The 17,174-nt window shown below is 55.8% G+C and overlaps 5 protein-coding genes across 5 annotated transcripts; 4 read left to right on the top strand and 1 right to left on the bottom strand.

Moving 5' to 3' along the window:
• Window positions 1–61: 61 nt before the first annotated feature.
• Window positions 62–1,688, top strand: B0H18DRAFT_978517 (uncharacterized protein; the record flags this gene model as incomplete). Its single annotated transcript, XM_048044327.1, has 7 exons — window positions 62–284; window positions 419–477; window positions 538–761; window positions 816–1,010; window positions 1,072–1,155; window positions 1,205–1,492; window positions 1,545–1,688. Coding segments are annotated over 5 exons (660 nt in total), but the record flags the coding sequence as incomplete, so codon positions are not given.
• A 3,380-nt stretch (window positions 1,689–5,068) lies between these two features.
• On the top strand, window positions 5,069–10,263 carry B0H18DRAFT_978500 (uncharacterized protein). The gene is made up of 13 exons (XM_048044326.1): window positions 5,069–5,691; window positions 5,864–6,601; window positions 6,657–6,826; window positions 6,874–7,054; window positions 7,109–7,316; window positions 7,377–7,927; window positions 7,978–8,438; window positions 8,494–8,732; window positions 8,788–8,965; window positions 9,019–9,041; window positions 9,095–9,562; window positions 9,708–9,734; window positions 9,794–10,263. The coding sequence occupies exons 1-13, from the start codon at window positions 5,168–5,170 to the stop codon at window positions 9,950–9,952; spliced, it is 3,927 nt and encodes a 1,308-aa protein (XP_047898686.1). The 5' UTR covers window positions 5,069–5,167; the 3' UTR covers window positions 9,953–10,263.
• A 153-nt stretch (window positions 10,264–10,416) lies between these two features.
• B0H18DRAFT_489050 (SFT2-domain-containing protein) lies at window positions 10,417–11,462 on the top strand. Its single transcript, XM_048038273.1, has 7 exons — window positions 10,417–10,701; window positions 10,758–10,831; window positions 10,890–10,945; window positions 11,005–11,025; window positions 11,086–11,175; window positions 11,231–11,243; window positions 11,297–11,462. Exons 1-7 carry the CDS (start codon window positions 10,571–10,573, stop codon window positions 11,389–11,391), a joined length of 480 nt encoding a protein of 159 aa, XP_047898685.1. The 5' UTR covers window positions 10,417–10,570; the 3' UTR covers window positions 11,392–11,462.
• A 4-nt stretch (window positions 11,463–11,466) lies between these two features.
• Window positions 11,467–12,981, bottom strand: B0H18DRAFT_978484 (beta-lactamase-like protein). Its single transcript, XM_048044325.1, has 5 exons — window positions 12,590–12,981; window positions 12,348–12,460; window positions 11,905–12,256; window positions 11,577–11,856; window positions 11,467–11,518 (listed from the first exon to the last, which is right to left on the bottom strand). The coding sequence occupies exons 1-3, from the start codon at window positions 12,854–12,856 to the stop codon at window positions 11,905–11,907; spliced, it is 732 nt and encodes a 243-aa protein (XP_047898684.1). The 5' UTR covers window positions 12,857–12,981; the 3' UTR covers window positions 11,467–11,518; window positions 11,577–11,856.
• A 1,287-nt stretch (window positions 12,982–14,268) lies between these two features.
• On the top strand, window positions 14,269–15,895 carry B0H18DRAFT_978480 (uncharacterized protein). The gene is made up of 2 exons (XM_048044324.1): window positions 14,269–14,752; window positions 14,813–15,895. The coding sequence occupies exons 1-2, from the start codon at window positions 14,739–14,741 to the stop codon at window positions 15,774–15,776; spliced, it is 978 nt and encodes a 325-aa protein (XP_047898683.1). The 5' UTR covers window positions 14,269–14,738; the 3' UTR covers window positions 15,777–15,895.
• The last annotated feature ends 1,279 nt before the right edge of the window (window positions 15,896–17,174 follow it).

Below are 17,174 nucleotides of genomic sequence, written 5' to 3'. Positions count from 1 at the left end.
CGCGCCAGTCGCGTCACGGTCCGAGTCCAAGCTGTCGGTCGCGTACCACTCTCTGTCGAACCTTGCAAGTCGAATCTCAACGTCGGACCTCGTGTCAATTGACCTCTATATTTCAGTCGATTGAGATGGTACGCAATTATTGACGTCCGGTAGGCATGGCTAACGCTGCATAGCATGGTGTTAAACGAGTTCGCTACTCACGAGAGGCACTTGAGGCTAAGAGGCAGAAGGAACAAGCCAAGCTTAAGGAGTATCTCGTGCTAAACGACGACGTACTGGCTAAGGCATGCCTGGTAGCATGATAACAGGCTTTGGGTTGCTGATGTCTCTGTCACTTGCCGTACGCGCAGAAGAAAGCAAGAGATTGGAGCAACGATGCCTTCGACCTGACGACCCGCATGCTCCATGTAAATCCAGAATATACACTGTGTGGAACTACAGACGCGACATTCTGATTCACGGCATATTCCCGAACAGGTGAGTTTATGGTCTTCTTTGAGTGCGAGACTTCACTATCAGCTGTGTCTTGCTCGACAGTTCGCCCTCGGGGGTGAATGAGCGCATCACGGACGAGCTGTCCCTCACCACCTCGTACTTGAAGCAGCATCCCAAAGTCTATGCAATTTGGAATCACCGTAGGTGGTGTCTGGCGAATGTTCCCGACGGCCCATCCGATACCGACCGCGATGGTTGGCGTCAGGCTTTTTGGAACAAGGAATTGTACGTAGTGGAGAAGATGCTCGACGCGGACGCACGTAATTGTGAGTCATTAGAACTCAATGCGTGTGAGGGAACATCGACCTTACCCCCCACAGTCCATGCCTGGAATTATCGTCGTTACGTCCTGGCGAGTATGCCTGTGAAGCGTCCGGTGCAGACCGAATTGATATACACGACACGGAAGATCGAAGCCAACTTCTCGAATTTCAGCGCATGGCACCAACGTTCCAAAGTGCTGACGTCTCTTTGGGCAAACGGTCTGCTCGAGCCATTCAAATCGAAGGGAGAAGGCAAGTCCGTGAATATACAATACCGTAAGTTCACTGTCGAATGCGTGTCACTGTACGACAGAATACGACCTCGTGAAGAACGCGATGTACACCGACCCCGGTGACCAGAGCGTCTGGATTTATCATCGATGGCTGATCGGGGCAGGTGCGAGTATCATGCTTGAGGTGGAAGGTAGATCTAATGCAAGCTTTAGGCGACGATTACGATGTTCTGCAGAGGGAGATTACTTCTATCGAAGAACTCTTGGATGAACAGCCGGACAGCAAATGTGAGAACACGAGGATGCCATGAACGCCAACTGACGAATGAGAATGCATAGGGTGCATGGAGTCCCTTGTGTTTTACAAACGACTAGTGCTGCGGCACCACGCGCAACAGCTAAATGAGGCGGACCGGCTATTGTTGACTGAAGCATGTCTACGATTGCTCTCCAGCCTGCAAGACATCGATCCGAACCGCCGGCAACGATACGAGGACCTGGGTGAGCCCATCTAAATGATTCTACGGGGAAAAGTCCTTACAGCATTCGACAGCTGCGGACTTGAAGAAGATCATCAGATAAAGCCCCTGGTCGACCAGCAGTCCACTGGCACTACGTCCAGAGCCAATTCAGAGCTGTGATCTCTCCTATAGTACGCCGTCGGAGTGCGCTCGTTCACAGACGTCATGACGTCAATGGTGTTACAACAATTGCTTATTTCTCCTTGTTCCTATCGCAGATGTGTTACATGATGTACGATGCAGTAACTGCCGCTAGTGTTTCCATGCTTCGTGTTGTAAGGGGAGACAAGAACAGCTGGCGCGACAGGGTCGAACGGCAAGGCGTTTAGCACTTGCACTCGTTGGGCTTGCACTGGCAACTGTAAGGCTGTAAGCACACAGCCCACGATGTACGCAACGATGGACGTACGCCTCGCCGCAGCTGCAGCTGGACTGGCCGCAGTTGGCGGCGTTGACGGGGACAGCGACGTTCTAGAAACATCATCGGTGAGCATTTAATTCAAGGCGATGAGTCAAATGTGTTACTGACGGTGAACATTGTGAGAGTAGTGCTGTGAGGCGAAGGTGGGCTTGTGAGGTGCGTTGTGAAGTCTGGGACTGGAGAGACCGATGGCCATTGCACGCCCTCTTTATATCTTTCTCGATCGGACACGTGCGGCAGCCTACTCCAGATCAGTGATCGTACAGATGCGCCCGTTGTGGTCTAGCCGCCAGATGGAGGTACATACCTTCCAGAATCTTTCCCAATGCATCCGCATTGAGATAGTCACCCTGGTTGCTGTGGTTGCCTGTATGCTGTCGTCCTGGATGATATCGGCATGCGTTCTACCACCGCGCAGCTCCTGTCCGAGTGTCGGCACCTAGGACCTCCCGCTTAGCGGCCGATATCCCTGACGCTGCTGAATGGTCAGGTGGAGGCTTAACGCCTCGTTACCCACAGCTGGAAGACTGCACCACCCTTCGATGTCAGTTGCATCACACATCAGACACTGTGTGGTACCTGGTGCACCATGCCCACTTGGCACTGGAATAGCGGCTACCCTTCTGCCGGATATGTCGACGACACGCGACCAAATCTGCGCACCTCGTACCAACTTTGTACAGATTATCCTCTTTGGAGGTGACAATGCATCCGGTGAGAAGCACGCATTCATGTTATGCTAATCTACTGCCCTGCATACTGTACTCGAGTCATAGATGTCATGCCATTAGTCAGAATAATTCACGACCTGGTGGACTCGAGTCATCGGCTTCCTTTCTTTCGACGAATTTTGCCTGATATATTCAGAGTTCAGACATCTGCATCAACGTTGAGGCCTTTTGGCCGTACGCATCAGATCTGGGCCGTTGGTTTTACACATCTTTCTTGGGATGCTCGACGTGGACCGATGTGAATCCAGGCATTGTGCCATCCGAGGACGGATCGTGAGTTGCACCGGTAATGTCTGTGTCTTCGATTCTCATCCTTTGGCAACTCTTTTTGCAGAAGAATGTACCTTTAAGTCTGCGCCCCCCCCCCCCCCCCCCTCCCCGATGTCTCGCATATGTCCTGATGTCTTGCGGGACGCTGGGCATCGTAAGTCTGTCAGTAATAATCCGATAGTGCGTTGACTGACGGAGCCCACAATCTTATCGTCCTCCCGGTGGCGTATCGCACCCGGCAATTCATTCGACGCAGCGCCGCCGCCAGGATCTCTATAGTATTCCTAAGGGGGCTGAGTCGGGCGTAGTGGTTCAGAAAATGCCTCAGTTGACGATCGCCAGCGAAAGTGCCTCAGCGCAAATGCCTCGGAGACCCTAATCATCCACTCAGGTGCTGCGCAGAGGCATAATTGACTCTGCTGCGTCACTCAGGTCTTCCGAGTTCACAACGATGCCTTCGCGGCCGCCGGGTGTTGGTCTATCCCGCATGCTCAGGGTGCCGCATGGGCCGATGCTGAAGCTGAAGCTCTGTTCTGCCTCGAGTTTCCTACGTTCTGTCGTTCTTTGCTGACTGACACACTTAGACTTTGCTTAGACTCGCCCCATCTGCCTCCACTAGTTTGACGCTGGGAAGGTGCTTGCGACCATCGCAAATACTTGCCACCTGGTCTGACGAGGTACCCCGTTGCATTACATTACACGCGGTTCTGCCCCAAACGAATCGGGGGGAGGGGTTTGAAGATGGCGAGGAGAAGACATTGCACCAATAGACATTTATAGCCGCCGCGCTGTCTGTCTCGGAGGATCTGGTATATGGGCTGATCTGCAGTCATCGAATGCATTGTCCTTGTGCCTCCGGACCATGCGCTGAGCTCCTTCACAGGCTCCAAGCATCCGCTAGCTAAGCCGCATTGCCGTAAACTCTGCGGAGCTACCAAGACGACGCCGCGAACCACTTTATACCTCGGACGGCCAGTCCTTCTCAGTCATACGGAGTGGGCAACCGCTCGAATCCCGGGGATGTCTGAAAACGGGGACTGCTCCGCGTCTTGCGCTGACCTGCGTCCCCACGGGGAATGGGGATACGGATCTCGCATCTCTTCTACTCGCATCACTATTAGGTATTTACCTTCATTTGCAACCACTGTATCCGGGTTCACCCCTTTAAAGCTTCACAACCCCAAGGCTATCCCCGCCGAGATAAGCTCGCACACGAGCCTGGATCTTCGGCTGTCTATCCTGGTGTCTGGACCACCGACGCGCGATAGGGAACCACAGCCAGGTATGCATCCACTCGCAATTTTCCGTGCACACTCTCGCACACTGGCGGCGACTATGTACATTTTATGCCTTCACAGAGATCATGCCACTTTCGGCGTCCAGGCAAGCCCCACGTATTTTCGAACGACTTCATGGTTGGTCCACAATTGCCATATACGCCCCATTAGCTGCATTGTATTCCGCACATGAGGATAGTTCCTTGCAGGTGAATGCGTTCACCGCTTGTAATGTGGATTGCCATGAACTTACTACGGTCTCGTATGTAGACGATGAACAGACTCGATTGGACCTCGATCTAGTCGTCAAGTGATGCTGACTCGTAGGTTATCTGCGTCTGCCTGCAATGTGTGACCGGTTGACCACGCTATGGCGCCTCCACTCAAACCTAGCAGTGGCATGTATGTGCCGCCGTACGCCTCGTTCCAGGGTTATCTGCAGGGAGCATGAGTGCGTAGTACGGCGAGGCAAACATCGAATCTATTGACCGCGTATTGACTGCGCTCATGAAGTGGTTCGACTGCAGCATCCCTGGGGTTTTCTCACCCATGCATTCTGTCATGCGAATGGCTCTTTGTGAGTTTGTCGCGTCTGCCCAGAGCTCGACCACAACATCTGGCTATCGAGTATGAGCAGGATCCGAGGGCAGTGGGAAACGACAGCATTAGTTCCACCATCACGCCCAAGTCGGCCACTTCCCATGAGGGACGATTGCTGTGACATGTCTGCATCGCGCTGCTGATAGCCCAGGACTCATGGTGATGGTGCGAGAGGGCCTGGCAGGGCTCTGGTTGGCGGAGGGTCTTAACATAGGCGTGACGGCAATTGCCGGCGTCCTCGTGTTGTCAATGAGGCAACGAGCGCGTTCTGTAAGACTGTGAACGCTCAACGGGTCCGACATCTTTCCTCCTCTCCTCGATCTCTCCTGTCCTGCACACCCTGCGGAACGCACATCATGGACCACGCCAACACAAGAGATAACGTATTTTCACGAGGTCCTTCACCCCCGCACCAGCAGTCTTTTGCAGCCCCCCTGTCGCAGGCGAACGACCCGCACGTTTCCCCGGCTCCCTCTTACCGTGAACCCCCTCTTGCCTCATCTACGACTCACCTTGATAACTTGTTTCAAACGCTGAATGCACCTTCCAACTCGCATGTCAGTCCGCAGCCCAGTAACAACGGTTCCAATATCTATGCTGGCCCGCAGGAGGCGAATTCGGGCCACGCCACACCGGCTTCTGTGAATGCTGGGTCTATCTCTTCGTCTATGTCGGGTCCGAGCAACCAGGCCACTGAGAGGCAAAATGCGCTCCTGTCCTTGCTAGGCAGCACAGTATCGGGACCGTCCAATGTCCAGACAGCCCCTGTTGCGCACCCTCCGCCTCAACAAGTCCCGACGCCCCCCGGTTCAGCACCGAGGAGTGGCATGACTTCGAACGAGTCTCAGGGGAAATTGTTGTTGGAGCAGCTCATGTCAGGGTGAGTGTCCCGTTCGCTGTGGCGCCGTCGGGTTGTGAGGGCGTGCTATCTGTGCGATCGGTACCCCTCCCAGCACGGTTGGCACGACTCCCCGGCGTTGTGGTGCCGCAATGGGCTGGGATTCCTCCGATCTGATTTTCGCCTCTGACATTTGTTGTCGCCTCTTCCGTAGAAACACCCCGAAGTACAACTACCCTGAACCCCTCTACCCCAGCATTGCGCCTACTACATCTGGCCCGTCGCCTCCTTACGTAGCCAATATCTCTGAGGCGGGGGCTCGTCAGGACGTCGGCGAGATTACACCCAACGAGTCCTCGTCAAACCTGTACGTCCCGCCGACATCCGACATGCTGGGTCCCCCTCCTGTTCATGACCAGCGTGCCCCATCACCCGCTCGCAAATCTCAGTTCGAGGCCTTCGTTTCACCATTCGAGGCGTTGGCGAACACGGCTGCTAGCAAGCGAAAAGCGGCTCCTCAGCCATCCGGCATGCCGAGCAGTGCTGAAGACTTTTCCTTCCCCAGCCTTACCATCGATCCCAAGCGAAAATCTGTAGAGAACCTAATGGAGCAGCTCACGAGGGGTCCGGTACCCCAGCCTGCGCCTGTACAACAGATATCTTCTTACGACCCGTACACTCCCAGCGAGGAGTTCACGCCGCAGGCTGAGCCTGCACAGACGCGTGCGTCTCGTCCGCTACCTCCTCAACCACCACACGCGCCCTCTCCCCCTCGCCTGTCGCCACCGAAGCAGCAGGCCCAGGTGCGTCAGCAGCAACGTCGCTCTGCCGAGTCTCCTTTGGGTCCTGCTGTATACGGGCCCTCTCTTCCTATATCCGGTTCTGGGTACAGGAACAGTGGATCTGAAGGCAGGAGCCGCGGTGGTCCTAAGTTCAAGACCAATAGCCCGAGGTGAGCGAGCTTCCTCATTGCTATTGCCTGTTGCTGACGCTTGTGGTGGCATTAGTTCGCAGCCGCAGAGCGTCGTCTTTGACGTCTCGCAGCCTTTGGAGGAAATCCAAGCTCCTCGCGATGCAGTCAAGACCACGGCCATCGCACTGGTCAAGGTCGACGCGACTTTCCTCCCTGGATCCACCATTGGCGCAACGCACTGGGTTGCGTACGCGATGACCAAAGGTCAGTACGATCGCAGTATTTCAAGACCTCGATTGATTGCTTTATAGGCCGTGTTCGCGTCATTTCGCGCTCCAGTGGCGACCGGACTTTGCTACAGCTGCCCCCACCGTTTCCGCCGCAGGCATCTGTGACTGACATGTCTGTGCACGGCAACCGTCTGGCAGGAGTTACCTCGGACGGTGGCTTCGTCGTTTGGCAGCTGCCTGAAGTCATCATGGACGACGTCCCGTACGTAGTGCCTGCGAGTTTACTTCCTATTTCCGACTCAGGTTCATTACTCAGGGGCACGATCATGCTCTGCGTCGAGCCTACGGACGTAGACTCTCTTCACGCCGTCAAGTGGCACCCGCAGCAGCCTGATCTAGTCGCGGTCGCTTCCGAGAAGACCGTCTACCTGGTCAACGTCGTAGATGCTGCGCACGTCTTCAACGGCGAACCGATTCCCCAGGCAGAGTTGCACCGCGTGGCACAGACCTACGCCGTCTCGTCTGTATGTATATGTTTCTCGTCTCTCGTACCGATGTCCAGACAATCACGGATTCGTTTCTAGCCTATCGTTGCCATTGACTTCGACGTCCCTCGATCCGCTCTTGCGACCATATCGGAGGACTCCACTCTGACGATGTGGAACATAAACGACAGGTTGCCGTTCTGGTCGCACAAGGTCCGCGGCGACGACATGCCGTCTTCACTGACCTTCGTCGAGAACGGTGTAGTTGTTGGTCGCAAGAACGGCACGGTGTTCCAGCTCCTGGCGATCATGGGTAGATACGTTCTGTCGACCGTGAAGTTCGTCAACAGCGTCCAAGAAGATCCGGACATGTTCGGACATGTCAGCTACGACTCACGCATACAGACGTTGTGGGTCGCGAACAACCGGAGGGACAGCATGATCGCTCTCAAGATCGGCTTCGACAACTCTGCGCCGTCGCCCAACAGCGAGGACGTCAGCAGAGGCGCATACTTCGACCAGGTGTTGGAGTTCGGAGGACCCCGTCCGACCATTCACTTCGTCATTCTTACCGCAGATGCTGATCCTACTGGCGAAGAAGGGCTTGCTGCTTGCAATGCGGCCAAGGTTCCTCCTGGGAGTTGGCTTTGGTTGCGTTCTCCGTGCACGCCACCGGTGTGGACCAGGTGCTCATCCGTAGCGAGTGGTTTAACTCTGCGCTGGTGTCCGCTCCGGCTAGGTTCCCGTCGTTGCCTACGCAGTCGCTACCGGCTGAGATCAAGACGCAGCAGCGGCCTGGTATTCCTCCACTCTTGACCAGCGGCTCGATGACGCAGCCCGCGCCTGCGCCCCAATTCATGAACGTGCCAGCGCCAAGGCGACCGACGCCACCATCGGAGGACGTCGAGGGCGAGCACAGCCGCGATGAGTCTGGACGCATGCAGGAGCAGAAGGGCAAGAATGCTAAGGGTAAGAACGTCGGGTGGAAAGACAAAGAGAAGGACGATGGCAAGGAGAAAGAGGGGAAGGCACGTGGCGGCGATCCCACTATCATCAATGACTCTCCACTCGGCGTCGCACTCACAAAGGAGATGCGTAAGGTGGAAGAGAACCTTCACACTCGCATCGGGCGGCTGATCGGAAAGGAGCTCGACAAGCAACGTGAGCTTCTTTCCTTCGTACCACCACTAACCCGTACTGATGGAGTTTCCTACAGACCAACGCCTGGAGGATGCTCGTACTCACGAGCAGGCCGAGGACTTCGCGCGCCAGGAGAAGATCTTGAAGTTGATTTCTACTGAGCTGAGCAAGAACACGACGCGCGTCGTCGAGATGGCCGTCAAGAACGAAGTGCAGAACTCGGTGCTGCCGTCGCTCGAGCACATCACGAAGACCGAAGTCAAGGCTGCGCTTGGCAACCAGATCTCGAAGGGGCTGTCGGAGTCGTTCAAACAGGTCAGTTTGTCCCCCGTCACGACTCTACCACGTTGTTCACACCATCATTCGACAGAACCTTCCCAATGAAATCGAGCGGATGCTCTTGCGCCCTGAGATATCCTCCCAGATTGCGCGCAACGTCTCCAATGCTGTGACGCCTGTCGTTGAGAGGCAGCTGAAGGAGACAGTCTCCAAGAACCTGATTCAAGTGTACCAGCAGCAAACCAATCACATGCACCAAGAATTGTCGCGTGAGATTCATAACGAAATCATGGGCTGAAGCAGGATGTCAAGGGCTGGCAAGAGACAGCGTTCCGGAGCCAGGAGGTAAGACAGGTTTCAATTGTTGCGCAGATCGGAGGCTAACTAGCACTCGCTAGGGTATGATTCGTGAACTCGAGCAGACCGTTCGCTCCCTAGCTGAGCAAATGAGGCTACTGAGCCACAACTCGGTGGCGCCGAGTCGTACGTCTCCAAGTGCGCCCGGCAGCCAGACTCAGGGCACTCTGTCGCAGCTCCTCCGTCAGCAGGCGTTGCCACCTCCGTGTCTCAACACCGTACCCTGGGCAGCAGGGCCCTTCCAGCAGTCGCAGATGCCGCCGACTATGCACCAGCCGTGGTTCAACCAGAACATTGTGGCGCCACAGGCGTCCCACCCGACTGCCCCGCCGCCATTGCCTCAGCAAGCGCTGCGCACTAGTCCGCAAGCGCAGACCGAGGAGTGGGACGATACCTACCTTGCTGTGCTGGGCACGCAGGACATTCGTCAACTCCGTGAGCTGTTGGCGCGGTCGAACCCTGACTTGATCATGCCGCTGAAGGGACCTGGCCCGCTGTCGCAGGCTGTTGTGCTACCCTTGTGCACAGGGTATGTCCTTGTCTTCGTGCTCAGTGCTGATTCGCTGACGTGTGCATCATCCATTAGCTTTCGTCGATCGTCGGCGAGACTTCTCCTCTCGACGAGTCGTTCAAGATTCCATGTGGTGGTTGCAGCGTGCGGCGTCGACGCTGAACAGTTCGGTGTGTCATCATTTGTCTTAGTCCTTGTCCGAGCGTCTTATCTCAACATTGAGGCACAGGACCCTCTCATCTCCCCCTACGTCGCGCGCGTACTGCCGAGCGTGCAGCAGATGCTGAACACGACGAAGCAGCGCCTCGGCATCATCCCCGGTCCGCCAATCGAGGCGACTCGTACTATCTCCGAAATTCAGGATATCCTCAGCCGCAAGCCGCTGTAACATGCTCATGTCGACCATCTGCTGCCAATGCTTTCCCCTTCGCCCCGCCTACACGTCGATGCTGTGCATGAAAGTAAGTTAGGAATATGTGTGTTCGCTATGACAGTCCGCTCTGCCGTCGACTCCGCTACGCCACGCACTCTAGTTTTGTTTCACGACATACAAACGAGCTTTGCTATGACCCCTTACGCAACGTCATGATATCTTGGTCTTGGGTTCTGTGTTGTAAACCATCGAAAATCCCTGTAGCGTTGACATTTGACATGATCATCATGACACTGACGAGAAAATATACATTTCGTTTCCTCATCTATGATGCCGAAGCATGGAGTGCTACGCAGTGCAAGCGTCGAGGAAAAGGGGGGATCGTGCCCGCCCATGTCCGCTCATCTGCCCAGCCACCAGCGCGTCGCGACCGCTAATGCAGTGCGCGGAGACGCGCTAGCCACGTGGAAAGCAGCACGGTGCTGCGAGTCCGACCGCCTCGCAGTCAGTCTCCGCGAACGCGTCCCATCGGCCTGGTGCCATCCACGAACGAACAAGCCGTACTTGCTTCATTACTGCTACCTGATCAACTCCACGTCCTGGTAACGACCTTGAAGCCCATCTACGCTCAACATGTCGAAAGGCTGGTTCAACCTCGATGCCGTCGGCGGCACCATCCCCGAGACGCAGTTCTTCGAGGGCGAGTCTGCGTTCAAGTTTATGGGCCTGTCGAGGACGCAGCGGCTCTATGGCTTTGGTGGATGGTGAGTGCCAGCGACGTGTGGCGCTGGTGGGTGTTGTGTCCGACGCGAGCATGCAGTCTGGCGGTCGGGTTCATCCTCAGTATACTGGGTGCCATCGTCCTCTTCTTCGGTGATATTACGACCTTTGCGAGTGCGTATACTGTCCCGCTGCCGGGCAGAGCACGTCTGAACTGACCCGCCGTTTGCAGTCCTGTATGTGCTGGGTACAGTAGTGTCCCTCGTCGGCACGGGGTTCCTGATAGGTGTATGTTTCTACTTCGTGACATTCTTGCATGCACCGTCACTGAGAGTGCACGTTGGCAGTTTTTCAAACAAATTAAGCTCGTACGTCTGCATGTCCGTCCCTCCAACTGCCTACCGCCAGATAGCTGACCACCACACCAGATGTTCAAGCCAATTCGAGTCGTCGCGACCGTGGTCTTCCTGCTCTCAATAGTTCTCGTGCTCGTCGGGGCATTTGTCATTGGCAGCGACGTACGTCTGTCGTCCTCCTGCTGCTCACACTCAACGCCTCATCACCGCATTGCAGGTTCTCTGTCTAGGTAAGCAGCCAGCGCCGCTCTTCTCGTAATCCCGCTGACATGGCGCTGTCCAGTCTTCGTGTTCATCGAGTACATCGCCTTCACATGGTACACGCTCTCCTACATCCCCTACGCACGCTCGGCCATCCTGAAGGTGTTCGGGATGTAATGTGGAGCCGGCCGCTCGACACCTACTACGTTCTCGTAATCACATCCGCCAGGGAAGCACTTCGTTCGATGTCTGTACTATGGAAAAGTACGCTTGCTATTTGTAGGGTCTATGGGCGCTTGTTCGGGTTAGGACCTATTTATCTCACATCGTTTCTGCAAACTGAGGGATATGTACCTGGTTAGTCTCGCAGACAGGGGTTATAAGTCAGTCGGGCTTAGTGCACCGAATCCACAACGAATCACCCTACATTGCATACTTGTACACTTGAAGTTGGGATTGTCGTCAGATACAAGTACAGTGAAGATCGAAAGCTTCCACGATGTCCTCTCCTGCTTAGATCTATAACATACATGTGCGTGCCTGGCTGAGCGGGGTCCTTGTGTCGCACTCATCCACGGAAGCTGTTCTTCATGTTCCTGAGCTCGTCCATGATGGCGCTGTTACCGACTTCCCGGTGCGCTCCTGCACCTGAATCAGGACACACGACACATCTTCCCGCAATTTGGACACTCACTGGACCGGTGCGCTCTGCAGACGCATGAACGGGTTCCATTCCTTCTCGTCGCCGATGGTGGTCAGGCCGGTCACGATCTTATTCTCCTCCACAATCTGCGCGAGCCGCTTGAGCGCGGCGTTGTCCCCGTCGACCGACTTCGCGAAGGCGACGTTGCCCGAGGTGTACTCGTGCCCGTTGTAGACGACCGTCTGGTCAGGGAGCGTGCCGAGGTAGGTCAGCGCGCGGTCCATCTCCTCACCGGTGCCCTCGAAGAAGCGGCCGCACCCCGCGACGAAGAGCGTGTCGCCCGTGAACACGCCGCCGGGGTGGGAGGACGAGGACGAGGTACATAGTAGCAGATCGATCCTGCGTGTGGCAGGGTGTCGCGAGGCACCTGTCAGGATGCGGTCAGCCCTGGCACTGGTACGATGATAGTTGCCTCCGGCGGGGCGCGTACCGGACGCTGATCCCTTCGCCGACCTTGAACACGTCCTTGTCCTTGACGAGCTGCGTCAGGGCGGGGATCTGGTTGCTACCGCCGTAGACGGGCGCATCGGGAAATGCGGACGCCTGTAATGCGTCGCGAGAGCATCTGAGTGCCATAATGGTTCAGGCGTTAGACGGATGGACGTACGAATGCCTGTGCGGCGTCCGGTCATTTGTTGTTTCCCAAGTATGGAGGCGTAACGCGACACACACCTTGTTCCCACCGCTGTGGTCGTAATGATGTGGGTGGTATGTTGGCACGATCTGGACACCAGCCTCCTCCGCGGCGGCCTGGACCTTGGGACGTCGTACGGATCGACCGCGCGGCCTTGCTGGTGGCGGTGTCGACAAGGAGGTACGCGTAGTTGTCGTCGCGCACGGGGACGGGATGACCTTCATCCTGGCAGCGAGGGTGGCGGAGAACGGGCGGGCGAGGACGGGAGGGCGGATTAGTGAGCGGAGGGGATGCGCGAGGATCATGGGGGCCGAGGAGCCGTGTCCGCGTCGCAGGCGTGTCATGCAGTCACTGCAGCCAGTCTTTCTCTCGAATTACTGTACGACCTCTCCAGCACTTCGGCTCACACAGCCCGACATCGACATGCGGGTTGCGAGCAGTCAGTCGGCCTCATCTGACACCAGCATTTCGATAGAGATGCCTGATGAATTGTTCATAACAGCACGCCGCGAACCAACTACTCATACATGGCAGCTGAGCTTGAGTGCGAGCTCTCATTACGAGGACCCTCGCCTCCACCTCCATGATACCATTTGGTTATCTCATGCCATCACAATGACGACACTCTCATTCAGCCAGGTGCGTTTGTGTTCGTTGGGTCATCATCATATTAATATCCGTTCCAGACATTCTTTACTCTACCTGGGTATCACCGGGCATTCCAACAGTCCGTCCTACCATACCTTTAGTAACGCATTTCACAACCACATTCACTTGGGCAATCAATCACCTGGATCCATCCAACTCAGCAACTACAGCTCTCTCCTCACCATGTTCTCTACAAACAACCCTGGCGCCCCATTTCATCCGTTAGTATCCTCTCGCCTATATCCACTTCGAGCACCGCTGAGTCTTCACACCCCCCTACGGTCATGTTCCTCGAATCATCATCTTCCAAGGCACTTGACGCAGCCCAACACAGTCACTTAACCTTTCATCACATCGAGGCACACCACACTCTTCGTCGTCAGTTGCCACTTCTCGTCACTCGCATTCGCATTCGGTGCCATAGTGGGCGCCGTCATCGGCGGCTCATAGGCCTCCTCGCCCTCGTGGCTTTCTGCTATGGTTTCGCCGCAGCAGCGAAGACCCAAGATAGCGCCATCAGCGAGTTCATGGTCATTGCCGCCGCCATGCGCCATAGCCCGACGCCCAACCTGATGGGATATTCTTGCGGGACAGCTCAGGTGAGCCTGACGAACCGCCCCCTGGACATGGACCGGGTCGGGGGCACACACGCCGGACCCCCTCCTTGATAAATTGCGCGAGGCGGTCGCGCAGATGGCCCATATCAGGGGTCCCGACGGGGAGGGCGGTGGGTCTGAAGAGGAGAAGCCGACGGGGTACTACTTTTTCGCGGAGTAGATTCTTGGACAACAGAATGTGGTAACGTACGGACTTCTTGTATCTTGGGTGTTCGTTCACTGGACCTTTGTGCATCATGTGGCTAGGTGTAATGACACAAGGACGATCATATCTGGTTCTTGAGATGGTGCTCAATACCCGGTTTGCTTCCTCGCCCGTCGTGAACTGCGGTACGATCCATTCGTTGCATAACACAGGTAGGTAGTCTCCATCATCACTGTTCTTTTCCTTTGCTTTCACTGTATCAGACCTCCCCGTGAGCTTGAGGGACGCTGACCCAACATATCATAACCAGCATGCTCGCAACAAAGGTCCTAATGCAGTGCCGGTGATCGCCGTATGTAGCCTGAGCCTGGTGGGATTGCTCAGAGACTACCGGTGAGCAGTGTCAGGGACCCCTACAGCATTTGCACAACGCACACAGCATACGTTTTGTATTCCTCGCATCTGTACCTCGTTACATCCGGTGTTACTTACAGAACTTCACGCTTTCTAGACTTGTACAAGGAAGCCTTCGGTCAAATCAGTACAGCTCCTTCTCCATCACCGGCGTCCCAGGATCATCACTTATAGTAGCAGTCGCTTTCTCAGCTGGTCTTCTTCTGTCAAGGACAGATGAGGATGAGTCATCGAACGAACAAGATGGTGATGGTGATTGTACGGTGTGCCCTCGATGTGTGCATGTTTCAAAATGCCTTAGACATGTCTGTCAGTGGTGCAGCTTCCCTCCCCCCGAGTCCGACTCCCTAGCTCTCGCACGACATGACGAAACCTTCCAAGGTGTGTAATCATTCATGGATATAGTACGTCACACAGTGTTTGACCGTGTCCGTGTTCAAGACCACAGCGACGGTGACCTACGATGGGACACGTTACGACTTGCCACTACCCTGCACCGTAGATTGGGGGAAGCAGGCTACAACATTTACTGCGGTCCCTTCTTGGTGGCAGAGTACAGGCAGCCCACTGCAGAGTACATGGCTAACATTCTGTCAAGCGCATGCTGTCACCGACACCGGTCTACCAAGTAGCTCGCTGACGAGTCCGGGAGAGCCCACATCGACGCCTGCTGGCACCGGCGTGCCCTCCACGACCAGTGACACAAATCCTACTACACCTTCGGAGTCTCAGAATACTTCGAATTCGCATGCAGCCTCACGAAGCCTCGATACCACATTTCCATCGGATAGCTTTTCCGCAGGACAGATAGCCACGGACAATGCGTTCTCGCTGGGATTACCATCCGCAACCATTCCGTCTCTTCGGTCCTCGAGTCAGTCCGGTTCCACAGACCCGCTCTGGACAGAGACAGAATTGCAAACCCAGCGACCTACGGCGTCGACCATCAGCAGCAGTATGGGCGGACCGCCTGCCAGCGTCGCCGAGCAGTCCTCTGCGAGCCTTTCTTCACACGCAAGCACCGCCGCCATCGCAGGAGGAGTTGTCGGGGGTATACTATGCCTCTTACTACTCCTCAGCTCCCTCTTCTGGTTCCGGCGGAGGCAGCACAGGCGAAAACTCCCCCCTTCAGCCGAGTTCATGGGCGTAGTCCGCACACCTACTCCCGGGCCATTCACCACCCGACTCGCGATCGTACGTGATAGCTCATACGAGCCGGTTGAGCCGCCACCGGCGTTCACGTCGGGCGCGTACAGTGATCAGGTCTATGAGAAGGCAGTAGGCGACCAGAAGGAGCGGCTGGAGGGGGAGGATGACGCGGAGGAGTCCGTGGATGGGTCTGCAACCCTGCGGTCTGAGAGCGCGGACTTGCATTGGAAGACTGTTGGCGAGGCCATATGACCCGGGGATGTGCTTTGGAGTGGATGCATCCCACGGACTACATGGACACAGACATGGCATGATATGTCTAGGGCGGGAGCTCCGGAATCCACGTATACGGGAGGTTTATGATATCATTTCGTCGTCTTAACGACTCTGACTGATCACCGTGACGTTGGGTTTCTGAGAAGCGACGGATCTTTGTCCATCATCATACATTCTGTATCGTGCAAAATTTGAATATGAAGATGAACAAGCTGATGAACGGGCTGCAGTCTGCCACAGGGTCATGGCATGTATTCAAAAGCGCTGACTTCATATACTGAGAACCCACCTCCACGCCCACTGCTACCCTGCCGTGTGCACAGTGGACGCGCACAACCGGGATCGGCCACGCAGCTTGAAAATCGAGACATACCAGATGAACGTACGTGTCTCGTCCGGTATTAGGGTTCCACTCCGGTCTTTGTATGCTCAGTCAACCGGGATGCACTGCAGACACAACTTTCCTGGAGTAAACCATTAGCGGTCACGGCGGATTGCTCGTGGACATGGAGTTTGCCTACTTACGGTGCGTACCGTACGCTGTTGATCTCGTAGAAACCCCCACTGACCCCATGCCACAGGCATACGGAATATCTGCCACACATCAATATTACCGACGTTTCCAGCTCTCACTACGTCCACTTCAGAACCTTCATCAACAGCCTACAAACCTCCTTATTCGACATCGGCAACCTCAACTAACGCAGGAAGTCTTTCGACTTCCGCGGACATGACCACAGCCAGCGTAGCCACTGCGCCATCGACGCCTGAGTCAAGCATGTCTACTGAAATCACTGCGGTTTTCACGTCCGATTATTCCCAGAATGCAACATCAAGTATACCTACTGCAACCATCATGCCGCCATCAGCACGCGTTACCACAGGACACCACACTCACACTGCCGCCATTGCCGGAAGCATCGTCGGCATACTCGCGTTTCTGCTCCTTGCCTTGGGGCTATGGTACCTGAGGAAACGACGAGGACGGACAATGGCACCATCCGCCTGGTTCAGGGCCACAGGCATTCTCCCAAGTCCGGGCTGGTACCTGTCCAAAGCCCATTCGTCCAGGGCAGCTCAGACGAGCAGGCAGACCCGCCCCCTGCGTACGAGCGGGTCCTCGAGGAAAGGGCGCAGGCATCGGCAGAGGGAGAGCACAGCAGCGAAAAGGTCGAGTCGGAGAGCAGGCTGTCAATGGGATGAATCGGGGAGACGGTCATCAAGGGCAGTCGATGTAGGTTGGGTACCCCGGCTGGCACACTTCCTCGCTGCGACGAACGCCCGCATATCGTCGTCCCGTTTCTTGGGCTCTTCCGTTTCGGCTGTACGTGTATGAGTGAGATGATACCCACCATGGCATACCGAGCGACATCG

The sequence above is a fragment of the Fomitopsis serialis genome (assembly GCF_022376445.1).
Source record: "Fomitopsis serialis strain Sig1Antser10 chromosome Unknown B0H18scaffold_5, whole genome shotgun sequence".
NCBI lineage: Eukaryota > Fungi > Basidiomycota > Agaricomycetes > Polyporales > Fomitopsidaceae > Fomitopsis > Fomitopsis serialis.
This window is presented reverse-complemented; position numbering and strand designations above follow the sequence as displayed.

Bases quoted from the DNA above. Each gene is read 5' to 3' on its own strand.
- B0H18DRAFT_978500 (XM_048044326.1), top strand. From the start codon at position 5,168: ATGGACCACGCCAACACAAGAGATAACGTATTTTCACGAGGTCCTTCA. The intron at 6,827-6,873 runs GTCAGTACGATC...ATTGCTTTATAG, and splicing joins TGCGTACGCGATGACCAAAG to GCCGTGTTCGCGTCATTTCG. The intron at 9,042-9,094 runs GTAAGACAGGTT...AGCACTCGCTAG, and splicing joins CAGCGTTCCGGAGCCAGGAG to GGTATGATTCGTGAACTCGA.
- B0H18DRAFT_489050 (XM_048038273.1), top strand. From the start codon at position 10,571: ATGTCGAAAGGCTGGTTCAACCTCGATGCCGTCGGCGGCACCATCCCC. The intron at 10,832-10,889 runs GTGCGTATACTG...CGCCGTTTGCAG, and splicing joins TGATATTACGACCTTTGCGA to TCCTGTATGTGCTGGGTACA. The intron at 11,026-11,085 runs GTACGTCTGCAT...CCACCACACCAG, and splicing joins TTTTCAAACAAATTAAGCTC to ATGTTCAAGCCAATTCGAGT.
- B0H18DRAFT_978484 (XM_048044325.1), bottom strand. From the start codon at position 12,856: ATGATCCTCGCGCATCCCCTCCGCTCACTAATCCGCCCTCCCGTCCTC. The intron at 12,461-12,589 runs GTGTGTGTCGCG...GACGCATTACAG, and splicing joins ACCACAGCGGTGGGAACAAG to GCGTCCGCATTTCCCGATGC. The intron at 12,257-12,347 runs GTACGCGCCCCG...TGCCACACGCAG, and splicing joins GGCGAAGGGATCAGCGTCCG to GATCGATCTGCTACTATGTA.